This window comes from Macaca fascicularis, chromosome 14 (genome assembly GCF_037993035.2).
Source record: "Macaca fascicularis isolate 582-1 chromosome 14, T2T-MFA8v1.1".
Lineage (NCBI taxonomy): Eukaryota > Metazoa > Chordata > Mammalia > Primates > Cercopithecidae > Macaca > Macaca fascicularis.
In genome coordinates, this window is record NC_088388.1 from 77573290 (window position 1) to 77587668 (window position 14379).

A 14379-nucleotide genomic window follows, 5' to 3' on the forward strand; every position below is an offset into this window, starting at 1 on the left:
CAGACCAGCTGTTGTCCCTGACCGCCAGGGCTGATAGGTTAAACGTGAGGTTAAGTGGGAAAAGCAGGGTGAAAAATGACCTGTATGCTGTGATGACAACACCTTAAATAAAAAACAACAACATTAAGAACACATAGAGGGGGGAAAAGCCCAAAGGAATTTTCTTCCTTTCTTGTTTCCTAAGGTGTATTATGTAGTTACAATTATTTGTATCATGAATATACAGTCATTTATTTTTAAAGTGCAACCACTCACATCCTTTGTGGAAGGCAGTGGCATGGTGGATGACTCTGCGTGCACAGTGGTGGGGCAAGGCTCTCTCCTCTGGGAGGGTTGGGTTCCATGGCCCCTTCAGCCTGTCCCTGAACGAGGGCAGCAGTGGGATGGGCAGCCATGCCGCACTAGTGATATCAGAGGAGTTGTGATATTTATTCCTCTCATGCAGTTGCAAGGTCAAGCTTCAGGATCATAGAGACCCTCTGAACATCCCTCTTGACAGAGCTGTGGCCTGGAGGGCTTAAGAGGGACCCTGGGGCCTAGGGCTGAGTTCTCTCCTAGGTCATCCTGATAGCAGCCAGCAGGGAAGCACAAACCCAGGATGGCTTGGGGGCTGGGCCAGGCAAGAGGAAGCCTCTCTCTCCAAGCAAAGGCCACCAGACACCTGTAAACACAAAATAGTCTTTATTTGTCAACGAAGGCTACACGGGATCACTTCTGGTTTTGTTTTTATGCTTTTTTTTTTTTTTTTCTAGAAGGTATCTACATCTGCATTTATTTACAGCCTTGTTGGTATTTACACAGTCAAGATACAGTGTTAGAAACACAAAAGTGTTGAGAAAAAAACTTCTCAAAATTAGTTCCAGACTTCAGGAAAATGATTTCCACATGGTAAGGCCAGAGTCTCCAGTGTTGGTCATCCAGAGGCAGCTTGGTACAGACTCCTTTTGCTGAAGCTGCTAGTTCAGAGGTCCTCAGAACAACAGGTGGATTTACAAAAGTGGGATTCTGGTGTTGGATGAATCCAGGGCTGCTGGGGCACTGCCAGACACCTGCGGCTCAGCTCCTGCCAGGACGGTCAAGCCTGCTCCAGGCTGAGTCCTCCTTTGGCTGTTCGCCCTCAGAATAAATCACATTTTCTTGGGGACCAGGAGGTCACCTAGTACCTTGCCTTTGGCATTCCAGAGGGGGTAAGAAACACAACATTGGCCCTCGCCCGGGCCTTCCCACATTCTGATCTTCCACATTCGTAATGAAACCTAAGAGTCACCACTGTCTGGGGCAGTCAAGCACACAAGGATGGTTTTTGCGAATGTAAAGGTTGGAGAGGATAAGGTTTGTCTCTATCACCTCAGCAATGAGTCTTTAAAATGAGTTTGCTGTTTTTGGAAGGTTAAATTAAAGGGCCTTGAACTGCAGAGTTATTTTTTAATTCCCTTTCCTCCAATAAAACATAGACAAGTGTATAAACCTAGCTGGGAATGATGTGCCTTAAGTAGAGAGGTTTTCCTTCTAACGAGGACCCCAAGGGAAAGGAGAGACTGGGTTCTTTCTGGGATCCTTCAGGAGACGTGTCCCCAGGTCAGGACCGGCTCTTGGGCTTAATGGCTGCCTTGAGGACTGGAGAATAGCCTGGACTTTGAGCAGTGAATGCTCAAATCCCCAAGCCTGACACCCTGCTGAGAGCTCGAAAGCTCATTCCTCCTGGGCAGAAAGCTCAGCATCACCGCCCTCACCACGTGGCCACCACAAATACAAGACTGCAAGTGGTAAAACTGCATTCTAAGATTTCACATTGAAATCTTAGATGGAAATGGAAATGGAAATCCCTGCCATCTATAAAGGTGATACTTTAAAGTCGCAGCTAAGAAGATGTACTTTTCTTCTTTTTTCAAATTCTGATTCTTTGTTCTGTGTCTGCAAAACACTGCCCAGTCTGCCTTGCCATCATCTTCTGTGCCCCTCCTGGGTTTTTGGACACACACCTCCTGGCCATTCTCACCCTCAGTTTCTTTGGGATTGTTTCCAATCCTCTCTCCCTAAGTAGAAATCAGGCACTGGTGTGGTCCTTGGGTTAATTCTCAGCCAACAATTCTGAGAGATGAGGGTCAGAGGCTGACAAGGGAGTAATTTACTGGCATGCCTTCCTGTTCCTCCAGTTGTCCTAGCTCTGCCCTCCAGCAATGTCTGTTTGGAGTGTGGGGGGTGGGGTAAAAAAGAAATCTCATCCTACAAAAAACAAAGTTGGGGAATCAGCAAAGTCCTATTTAAGGTGGTGGCAGAGGGGCTGAGGATGCGGGACCAGTTGGCAGCTGTGTGGGGTAGGAGAGAAGGCAGGAACTGTAGGATCATACACCTGGGCAGGTGAGGGAGGCCTGGTCACTCTATCGAATGAACAGATTTGGTTGGTGAGTGTCAAAAGGGCTGGTGTTCTCAGTGTGGGAGTCGATGCTTGGAGCCTATTACGTAGGCATAGGGTTAGGCCTTCAAACTCACCCTTGCCATGGGGTTGGGACTGCTGGTCTCAGCAGGAGGACAGTTTGAGAAGGGAGGCACTGAGTCACCTGCAGCCCAAATGGAAACCAACTCAAAAGGGCCAAGGCCAGAAGCACCCCCTTCAATACAACAGCACCAATGTGACGGTGAGGTACATAACACTGCCTGTGCCACCGCTGAGATCCTTTTTCTAAAGCTTCAGGATCCTTCAACTTCTCTCCCCACAGAAGCCGGGCTGCTGTGGTGGTATGTAGCCCAGGAAAAATATAAGATCCTTTAAAGAAACAAACACTCAGGCCAGGTGCAGTGGCTCACACCTGTAACCCCAGCACTTTGGGAGGCCAAGGTGGATTGCCTGAGGCCAGGAGTTTGAGATCAGCCTGGGCAACACAGTGAGACCCCATCTCTATGGAAAAAAAAAAAAAAGAAATGAAATACCCAATAATTCTCTGTTTTTGATCCGTAAAAGTCCACCCTATCCCTTTGGGGAGGGGGCTGTGGAGGAGGGACAGGGCATGGGGGAAGCCTAGGGAGCTGGTTCCCGTGGACCACAAGCCACCCTTGACCTCTGAGCAGACATCCCCAGCAGGTCTTCACTGATACCGGGCAGCCAGGATGGGACTGATCGACTGGGCAGGAGCACTTTGCCCAAGGACCCTTGGTATGAAGAATACATTTTGAGAGGCGTAAGTCCCTTCTGGAGAAAAAAAACTTGTGTTCTTCAGGCCAAACTGTTTTCCATCTCATCCAAGAATGATCCTGCCAGATGGGAGCCCCGATCTCCAGCTCATGCCTCCCACAGCAGGCCTGCGGAGCGCTGTATCTGACTTAGTGGGGCTCTGGATCCAGGGGCAATGGGCAACCAGTGGACAAGCAGGCCAAGGCTCACTGCTGCGGCAGTGTGACTTTTTTTTTTTTTGGAAACAGGAAGAGCACTTAGCGAAACACATCCTCTAATCCCAGTGGGATGATGTAAGGCGAAATCTCCTCTCCTCGAGAAGTTTTGGATGCCTCCCTCTGCCAGGCAGAACCCAGACTACATGCTGCTCCGATCCTCATGCAGTCAGAGACCTTCTCAGTTTCATTAACTCGTGTAATATTCTGAAGACTCTGTGAGTAAGGCTATAGAGGTGCCATGAGCTTATCAGTCCAACAAGGTTTCCACGGGGAATAGCTCAGACTCAGAATTCATTTTCCACACTTAATGTAAATGTAACCCATAAAAGTTCCATTTTCTAAGAAGCCCAGCTTAAAAGGAAGCATTTGGCTTCCCCTCCCGTCTCCCAGAGAACTCCTGTGAGTGGTAATGACAATGGTAATTAGGCGGATGAACCAGGAATGGAATCCTTGAACAAGGGGCTCCCAGCTCTGGCTGTGACTCCCCCTGCCCTCCCTGCTCCCCCGCCTGCTGGCTGCTGCCTCAGCTTGGGTGTGCTCTTCAGGTATGGGCTGTCCCTGCTGCTGCGAGGGCTCAGGCCTCTCCCTGACGACACAGGCACAGGTCTTCACAGGAACCACACCAGCCTGGCCTCCCAGATCCACGGGTACCCACCTTGGGAACTGCCCTGCTCCTGGTGGGGTTGCATGACACGGGCAGGCCACACCACATCAGCTCTTCCCTCCTTTCTTCCTGCCACTAAAAAACACACTGGCTGGGCTTCTCTAGGGGGGAAGCTGATTCAGAACTTCAGGAATTTCCTGGAAGCCCATCCTGCCCCAGTCCAGCTCTGCGATCAGCTTGTACATGGAGGCAGATGGGACTTCCGGAGCTGGTTAGAAGGATGCTTGGCTCATGCCTTCCTCTCTTTGGCTGGCTTTTTTTCTTAAGCATTTTTCCAGAATCAAAGGCCACCAAGCACCTCCCTCCACATTCCGACGTCTCAGTGGCGGCGGCTGAGCAATGGAGGGAAGATACTCAAAGTCATAGAGAGAGGGCTTTGCCTCGGAAGGCAGGCTGCTGCCCTCACCACCACTGCCATCCCTTTGCTGTGGGTGGCCTTCCCTTCCGTGGACATGGTGCTTACATTGAGGGCTTGCTGTGCAGTGCTGGTTCTCACATCTGGCTCTGGGAGGGAGGAGGAGATGAACAGGAACATCATGGAGGACCAACCAGTCACAGGCATCCTGGGTGCTTTCCCTCCCGGGAGGATGGGGCTCTGAGTCCAGGACGTTATGTCACCGGTCTGGGGGAAAGGACCTGGGAGACACTTTCTCTATCCCAGCATGGAGGTGGCACCGACAACTACACGGGATTTGCAAAAGGGGTAGGGGGCTTCATTTAGCATCAAAATAGAAAGCTTGGACAAGAGTTGGGGCAGCTTAAAAAAGGTGCTGAACACCACCATGAAATTCCCTGGAGCAAGATGAAGCCATCTGTGATCCTCTGGAGGCACAGAACATGGTGAGAAGAAATCCACCACTCTTCTGCAGAAGCCCTGCCAAGGAGCCTCCGGTCCTACAGACCGTCCTCCCAGGCCCCCTTGGAAGGGGCATTGTACTGGCCCATCACTCCCTTTACTCCTGCCTGACCCCAATCGAAGAAGAAAGGGTTGCACATGAGACAAGTTAGCACAGACATTCATGTCCCACATCACACTGGGTATCTAGGGACAGACAAGGAGACACCCCAGGAGATGCATCTCAGAGAGGAGCTACATACCCCAAACGACAAGGGAAAAATCCTAGAGGAAAAAGGGAACAAAAGACAATAAAGTTTTCATTGTGATCACACTACAGAAAAAAATACCTTCTGTTCTTTGCAAAAAATGTGCGAAGGCCAAATTTGTGTTTTTCTTTTCTAAAAAAAAGGATGTTGCATGAGTTACAATGCAACCAGTATCTTTTTGTTTCTGCACTTGTTAAAAAATCAATTTTTTTTTTTAAAGTACAACACAGTCAGGTATGTGGCCACAAAAGAGTAGCTGTCTTTGGCAAGAAGTCCAGGCCTCGGCCCTCTCTGTCACCTCCGGCCCATCTCGCTCTGTCTCATGAAGTGGATGTTGTTGGCGCTGTCCGACAGTTCCGGGTACTGCTCGACAGAGATCACGAAAAAGCCGTCGTAGCCTTGCACCCGCCCTGTGCTCAGCACCTGCTGCTTCTCCCCCTCTGTCCAGGCCCGCAGGCCTTCCTCCCCTTCCCGCAGTCTCTGCTGCTCACGGGCCCAGGCCTGGCGCACGGCTCTCTGCCGGGCCAGCTCCAGGACCCGCGCCTTCTCCTCGTCCAATGTTGTCCCGTAGCGTGTGTTCAAGCACAGTGCCCCATACTGGAGCTGGATGTCTGTGTAGCGTCTAGTCCTGCCATTAAGCACTGTGTTGATCTGGGACACAGTGACGTTGATCCCATTCTCCAGGGTTCGCCGCCCCCCACTGAGGCCCAGGATGGCCAGGTCACCTTCTGAAGGCCCTGGTTTCACAAAGTAATGGGTGTCCACCCCATCAATGGTGAAGTGCAGGTTCTCTAGGTAGTGGGCATTGTTCAAGATGGCAGCAACCCTTCGCCCATCCTCGTTGGCCACACTGATGATGTCTGTGGTCACTCGGCCATCCTTCAAGGCAAACTTGACCCCCTTGCCAAAGATTGAGCCACTGGATGCAAACTTCTTGGTCTTTGGGGCCTGCTGGCAGCTGGTGATTGTGGAGCCATAGAGCTGGTCAAAGCGTTCTAAGGTAACGAAGGCCTTGAGCTGCTTCTGTACTTCACATTGTACCCCGAGGATAGACTGATGGGGGAGGAGAGTGAGAGAGAGAATAAGACAAAGGGGAAAAACCCCTGAGAACCTGGAAAATCAGTTTAAATAATGAAGTCAAAACCACACATATTTATTAACCTACGGCATGTAGCTCTACCGCCGACCACCAGAACATCCAGGTGGTCACCAGAAGGTCAGAACATCTGCTGACCTTCATCCATCCATTCACCCACCCTTCTTTTTAGAAACTGTTCAAGGGGCACATAACCTGTGCCAGGTCCTTTTCTGAGCACTGGAGACACAAAAATGAATCAGACATCATCCTTGCTCTTAAATAACTCATCATTTAGTGAGGAAGGACAGATATGACAACAATAATTGCAATCAAATGTGATCACTGATGGCCTAAGAGAGGAACTAGTAATAGCTATAGCTAACATTTCTTGATGTTTGAGCCAAATAATTACCACTCATTATCTTAGTGATCTTCACAATAACTTTATACGGTAGGTGCTGTCATGATTCCACTTTCATGTCTAAGGAAACCAAGGCTCAAAGAGGTTGTCACTGGCTCACAGTCATACAACTAATAATAAGTCAACATGCAAGCCTGTCCAATTCTAGAGGTTCAGTTTCAAGGGCTGCTGGAGAAGGAAGGAGCAAACAAAGCTGAGAAGAATCTTGGCCTGAAGATGGAGGAGGTGGGGTTTGAGGACAGGCTCAGGCTTGAGTTGGGACCTGAAGGATGGGTGGGAGTGGTAGGGTGCCGTCAGACGGAGGATTGGCAAGAAATGCATTCTTGGCAAGAAGGCATAACATGAGAGGCAGTGACTGATATTAACCCTTCCACCCTGCTTCACTGCTCTCCACTGCATTTACATCTGATTTCCAAGGAAGGCCTCTGCCCCACTGTGCTTCCTTGGGGCTCCTGGGGTGCCCCTCCTCTTGGCTGCTTTGGGGGACAGGTTGGGCCCTGCTAGCTTGGCGTATCATCTACCTGTCCCTTCTGTAGCTCAGGGAGCTTGGAGAAGCCACACTCAGGAAGGCTCCAGGGCCTAATCAGCAAGTTAGGGAAATGGCTTTAGCAATAGGCCCATCGGCTTCTCACTGAAATTAAGTCCTCTTTATAATTAATAGAACCCTGTCTGTGAACAATTATTTCCTAGAGTTTCACGAAAGCTGGAGTGCTCAACAACAAAGATCTCCGATGCTTGCCAAGGGCGGAAATCAATAATTCATTGATAGGCGAGGTTGGCAGACAGGCAGTCAGAGACTGGGGCTCTCTGGAGTGCGAAGGGAGCCTCGTGAGGGAGGAGGAGCTGTGCTGCAGTGCTCAGCCCTGGGAAGAGCAAATGCCAGGATATCTGGGCAGGGCCTGGGGGTGGTGGGAACTGGAGAGGCTGGGCAGCAGAAAGACAATGGGCTCTGGGACCAGGCAGACTTGGGTTCTCTATCAAATTCTGCTGCTTTCAAACCGTCATCTGTAAAATCGGGAAATGTCTGGGCTGTTTACTTCTTTCAGCCATTTATTTATTTATCAAAAATGTTCCATGCATCCACTGTTTGCTATCCTGTATGCTGGGTACTATATGAGACCTAGCACTTAGCCTCTTGGGGCTCATAATCCAGTGAGAGACAAGAAAGAGGTATTAAAATACAGTGTGGGAAGTGCCACCAGCGTACAGAGGTGCAGAATCCCATTCTCCGGGGTCTGGTAGGAGAGAGCCATGCTGAGGCCTAACGGAATCAGTCTGGAGTAAGAAATGTGGATGTGAAGGTTTCTGACCACCAGCAGCAAGCCATCTGGCAACCTGCTTTGCTCCTTAGTCTGTCATCCCCTGGGCAAGCATCCCTTGAAGGCTTAGTCTCTGCCTGATTCATCCCTGCGTTCACTGGGCACAGCATGGGGCTTGGCACAGAGTCAGGTTCTCATAGAGAATTTATGAATGGATTGGGTTTGTGGGGAGGGGAGAAATGAGCAAATGAATGCCTGAAGTGAGCGGGTGGGATGAGATTGTTTTTAAAGACCTTTCCAGCTATACAATTCTGAGTCTTTGAAACTGGGTTATAAAAGCGAGACAAGAGCAAGTGAGTCTTTTTGAGCACCTACAATATGCCAGGCACTGTGCTAAGCAAGAGGATACAGAACAGGCACATCTGGGTTTGAATCCCAGCTCTACCCCTTCCTTGCCATGTGGCACTGGGAAAGCCTCAGGCACGAATCTGTAAAATGAGAACAATACGGCTGTGGGATCTTTGTGAGTTACATAGAATAACTCACATAAGGCCAGGTGCACTGAAATACTCAGAAAATGTCACATTTTTATTTAGAACCCACCTTCTCTCCCTGCGCTTTTGTTCTGGATAGTGACACAGGCTTATTATTTTTGTGGAACTCCAAACTCAGTGTAACACACAAAGCTCCTTACTGCAGCTTGTAAGTGTCTGTGTGTGGTCATGGCTGCTTCCCCAGCAGCTTACTAGTGGTGGGGTTACTAAGTAGTTGTTGAACTGTCTCTGGCAGGCGCTGTGGAGGCACCATATTGGTGTCTATCACTGGCCCACGCTTTTCTGAAAAGCTGAAGGGACCCCCTCCTGCAACGTCTGAGTGGCCTGAGGAGTGGCAGCCTTGCGCAGGAATTACCTTGCTGTTGTCCCACTCCTGGGTTTTCATCTGTGTGTGGATGAGCTCATAGGAGGGTTCCATGGCATCCATGTCTGGTTTGGGGTAACCAGGGATCACGTTGTGTAGCTGGAATCCAAAGGTGAGCAGCCAGCTGTTAACATCTGGATGGGAGGGAAGCAGAAACATCTCCGTGGAGTGAGTGGACCTCAGATACGACCCATCCCCATCACACAGCCTGCAGTTAGCTGCAGCGGGTGGTGAGGGTGTGGATTGCTGCTGGTGGGAGAGTCAACTGCTACGTACACTTTGGAAAATGGTTTCACTCTATGAAAGCCAAATGTACTCCTGGGACTCAGCGATCCCAATCCCAAGTACACCCAAGAGTGATGACACTGAAATAGAAGCCAGGTTTCTGGACTTCCTTTGCTCTTTTCACTTCAACTCCCAGGACCTCTAGCTTCATACCCAGGGGCAGCTGTTGACAGATGAAGATCCCTCCCTTTTACCCCAACATCCATAGGAGACACTTACAAAGGACATCCAGACCCACCTAAAGGAAAGATTTTAATGATTGACTTGCAATGAGACAATTCACTTACGAAACACACTCCCCTGCTCTCCCACCCCCTGTGCAGTGATTAGAGCTTCAGGGTTAAAGTCCCATGGGTTATAGAGATGGCCTAGGCTGCAATCAGAGAGTCTTCCCTCTGCTTCTACCTTTTATTTACTCTGAAAGCCCAAGGATGCCACAACCTCCCTGTGCCTTCATTTTCTTTTTTTTCTTGAGACAGTCTTGCTCTGTTACCCAGGCTGGAGTGCAGTGGCATGATCTTGGCTCACTGCAACCTCTGCCTCCTGTGTTCAAGCAATTCCCTGTGTCAGCCTCCTGAGTAGCTGGGATTACAGGCACCTGCCCCCATGCCCAGTTAATTTTTGTATTTTTAGTAGAGATGGGGTTTCACCATCTTGGCCAGGCTGGTCTTGAACTCCTGACCTTGTGATCCACCTGCCTCGGCCCGCAAAGTGCTGGGATCACAGGTGTGAGCCACCGTACCCGGCGCCCTTCATTTTCTAGTCTTTACACTGGGCTTGGGGATCGAGTCCCATAGGCATGGGAATAATTGATTTTATAACATTCCTTGGGGTCACTAATTATTAGGTGTGGGGATAGACAGGATTTTGCCATGAACATCTGGCTCACTGGAGAATGGAATCAGGAAGCCAAGACATGAGGAAATGAAGAGGACCAGTCACCTGGCCCACTATTGCTGAGTGTCTTCTCTGTGCCCAGGACTGTGCCATTCAGACCCTCATCTCACATCCTCACAACTCTGAAGGAGAGATGAGACATGGGAATGAATAACTTTGATACAAGGAAAGATTAGAGGAAGGTGGAAGTCTTTCGTTTAGACAGGCTGACAAGACCACATGCAGAAGGTGGCATTTAAGCCAGACACTGAAAGCTGTGCCATTTTTGTCAGGCACTGGCAGAGATGAAGTGGGCACTTCAGGCAAAGATGACTGTACAAGGCAAGGCCTAGAGAGGGAAGGTGTGGGTGCAGGGAGTGTTCAGGTAACCAGAGAGCAGCTCAGCCAGAAAGGACGACTGTGGCTGGAGCAAGAAGAGCCTCAGATGGCAGGTGGGAGGTGAACTGGGGCCAGAGGGAGACAGACAGACAGACAGCCCGTGTCCCAGCATGGCTCAGCCTTCCTTGAAAAGGCATAGCTGAAGATGCCAAAGCAGATGTCGATCAAAGACTAAGAATCCAAAGTCTTGGGGAGGCAGGATTTTGAGTTGAGCCTCAGAGCCAAGCCTGATTTTGGCTTCTTTCCAGTAGAGACAGAACCCTGATCACAGAGGTCCTGTTTAGTTTCTAGGATGATAGAGTTTGAATATTTGTCCCCTCCAAATCTCATGGTGAAATTGATCCCCAATATTGGAGGTGGCCTAGTGGGAGGAGTTTGGGTCATGAGGGCAGATCCTTCATGAATGGCGTGGTGCCCTCCCTGAGGTAATGAGTGAATTCTTGCTCTATTAGTTCATGCAAGAGCTGGTTGTTTAAAAGGGCGTGGCACCCCTCCCTTCTCTCTTGCTACCTCTCTTGCCATGGTCACACTGGCTCCCCTTGCCTTCCACTATGAATAAAAGCTTCCTGACACTGAGCAGATGCGGGTGCCATGCTTATACCACCTTCAGAACTGTGAGCTTAGTTCCTTATAAATTACCCATGAGTCTATTTTCCTTATAAATTACCCATGCTCAGGTATTCCTCTATGGCAGCATAAAACAGACTAAGACATAGGTAAGTTTAGGCAAAATTGCCACCTGCCACCCACTGAGTTCATCCTATTGGTGGGAGTGACCTGTGTCCCTGTCACCACTGGGTCCTATGTTGCTATCCCATTCAAGAACCTCATGTTTGCCTTTGTTTTTGTTTTGTTTTCAGGTCGTCCGGGGCCCCCTCTCCCGAGTGTGCAACTTGGTGGTGCCGAGATGGAGTGGTGGTAGAAAGGGAATTTTGGAGCTTCGTTCTACTCGTTTCAGCCTTAGTAGGCAAAATCAAAGAAAGGAAAGAACATGGTAGTTGAAGCAAGACAAACCCAGGTCCAAATTCTGGCTGCCCAACTTACAAACTGTGTGAACTTGGACAGTTTACTTAACTTCTTCGAGATTTCGTTTCCTTATCTGAATAGTGACAGTAGAAATGGTTTTAACCATACTTTTATGGAGAAGAGTACAAAGTGTTACCGTTTGGTGGCAGTTATCGTGTGGTAGCAGCTATTCTAAGCTTATACATAAATTACTGGATTTAATATATTTTAACTTTTTTTGAGATAGGATCTTGCTCTGTCACCCAGGCTGGAGTTGAGTGGCATGGGTTAAAGAGATTCTCCCACCTCAGCCTCCAGAGTAGCCAGGACCACAGGTGTGCCATCATGCCTAGCTAATTTTTTGTAGATATGGGGTCTCGCTATGTTGCCCAGGCTGGTTTGGCGCCCCCAGTCTAAGCAATCTGCCTGTCTTGGCCTCCCAAAGTACTGGGATTACAGATGTGAGCCACTGCGCCTGGCAGAGTTAATGTATTTTGAAGAATACAGCTCAGTGCCCACTCACAGAAGATTTTCTCTATTTTCCCCCAACCCATGCTTCCACATCCCAGGACCTCCATTTTCTCCTCTCTAACAGAAGGAGCTTGGACTAACTTTTCTTCAAAGTCCCTCTTCTCACTGAGTTTTTAAGAGTCTTTGATTCTATAAATCGTGGCAGATGGTTCTTTGGGAAATTAAAACAAACAGAACAGGAGGGAAAAATGCCCTATAAAGCCATTTTGCCTGAGGCTAAGAACTTGCATCTGAATTTGTAGTTGCAAAGGAAAGCTTCTATAAGGAATACTGCAAATTCTCAGGAAACTAGGGGGCTGAGAAGAGGCCTGGGCCTTAATTACAAGTGATGGAAAGTGGAAAACTTCCCTATTATGCCTTTAGGAAAAATGCTGAAAATGAATTTATTCATAAGTTTTTCTTCAGTGCTCCTCTGAAGAGCTGGGAATTTTACTCTTCCTTCTTACCATATCAGAAGTAGATATTTCCCTCAAGTGAAAAAATTCCTCTTCACTCATCCATCCCAGAGTTTGGTGTTGTCACAGGGGAGTGATGAAATGTAGGCAAAAATAATCCCTCCCCTCCCTCCCTCCCTCCATCCTTCCCTTCCTTTCTCTCTCTCTTTCTCTCTCTCTCTCTTTCTTTCTTTCCTTTTTTTTTTTGACAGGGTCTCACTGTCACCCAGGCTGGAGTGCAGTGGCACAATCTTGACTCACTGCAACCTCTGCATTCCAGGTTGAAGCAATCCTCCTGCCTCAGCCTCCCAAGTAGTTGGGATTACAGGTGTGCACCACCACTCCCAGCTAAGTTTTGTATTTTTAGTAGAGACAGGATTTCACCATATTGGCCAGGGTGGTCTTGAACTCCTGACCTCAAGTGATCTGCCCACCTCGGCCTCCCAAAGTGTTGGGATTACAAGTGTGAGCCCCCACACCCAACCAATAATCTCTTTCATATGTGTGGTTTTGTTCTTTACAAAGTATATTTGAATCCAAGAATGAGGGTTTTGGAATCAGAGCAGAGCTCTAATCCAGCCTTGCCACTTCTTAGTGGGCCAGTTACTTTAGCTCTCTGAACCTCAGAACCTCACTTTTCCCCTTTGTAAATGGGGTCAGTGATCCCACCTCACAAGCATCAAGTGAAGATAGACTGCAATGATGTACATGGTATATTGGTAGTGGACATCTTTTGGTTGCCTTCCCAGCAGCCCATTCTGCCTTCTCTTTCCTTTCTAGAGTATTAGTGTAATTATAGGGAAGTTGACTCCACCTAAGGGGTTAGCATGTGACCTAGGCTAAGCCAATCAGTGCATTCTTTCCCTCCAGCCACAGTAAGTGCTTCAGGGATTGTCCTGTGACCTAAGCCTATCTCGCTGGAATATATCTCAGGACACTTGAAGAAATTTTTGGAAAAAAAAAAGAATTTTGTTGTTGTTGTTGTTGCTGAATGTGAATGAAGATGCATGTAGTCTACCTGGATGCTAAGAGGAAGGGTTTAGCGAGAAGTAATAGTATCTTGGTTTTTATTCGTGATTGTAAATCTTTTCAAATTTGCTAAAAACTTAACTGCTTATATGAAATCTCTTCTTTGCACACCATGGGTTTTCAAATGTAGGATATGACCCACTATGTAGTAAAATCAATTTTGTGAATCATGACCAGCATTTTTATTGAAATGGAACAGACTAAATTAGAAAATGAGTGCATCACACTTAAGTATTCTTTTGCAAACCTTTTGTCTTAGTGTTTTATTGCAACATAAAATCTTTTTCTTATGGTGGGTTCATAGGCAAAGAAATTTGAGAAAAGCTGTCTTGGACCCTGTGATCTATGAAGGTGGGTATTATACCTTACTCCTCTCTGGATCCTTAGTACAGGTTTGGCAAGGAGTAAGTATAAATAATATACTCTTTGCTGGATTTAACTGACTAGAATATGGAACCCAAACTGAAAATGTTAGGTGCCCCTTGGTGGTTGGTTGCTTTGTTAAAAGCTGGATTTGGAGGCCAGCATGATTGTAGTGGAAGGTGTTCTGGAGTCGGAGAGCCCTGGATTAGAGTCCTAGCTCCATGGTCTACATCTGTGTGACTCTGGACAAACCCTTCACTAGAGCCTCAGATGACATTTGGAGTCTCATCTGCAGAATGGAGATAATGATGGTGATCTCACGGTTGTTGCAAAGTTTAAAGGAGAGCATATCTGCCAAGTGCCAGATAGCATAGAGAGTTAGTTATGTTAGTGCTATTCTGGAAGGAGACCATATGTATATGGTGGTATACAAAGAAAAAGCGGGGAGGGAGTAATATTTTGGCAAGATGCAATGATTTTTTTTTGATAGAAAAGTACGTTTCCTATTTCACCATATTTTTTTCAGCTACAGTAACCTGCCAAGACATCTCACAGGAAACTCACTGGAGGGTGAGGCAGGGGGTGTGCTTAATGCAGACAGATGTAATGGAAATGTCATCTCA

At 48.1% G+C, this 14379-nt stretch overlaps 1 protein-coding gene across 18 annotated transcripts in view; it reads right to left on the reverse strand.

Annotated features, from left to right (window-relative positions):
* Positions 1–664: 664 nt before the first annotated feature.
* The window catches only part of TENM4 (teneurin transmembrane protein 4), a 791957-nt gene continuing 778242 nt past the window's right edge, over positions 665–14379 (reverse strand). For all 18 annotated transcript variants that reach the window (XM_065528783.1, XM_074014900.1, XM_065528781.1 and 15 more), the window contains 2 exons: positions 8826–8968; positions 665–6211 (listed from right to left, as the gene is read on the reverse strand). In XM_065528783.1, the coding sequence (XP_065384855.1) occupies positions 5453–6211; positions 8826–8968 (902 nt within the window). In that variant the 3' untranslated portion in view covers positions 665–5452. The remainder of the gene's footprint in view (positions 6212–8825; positions 8969–14379) is intronic.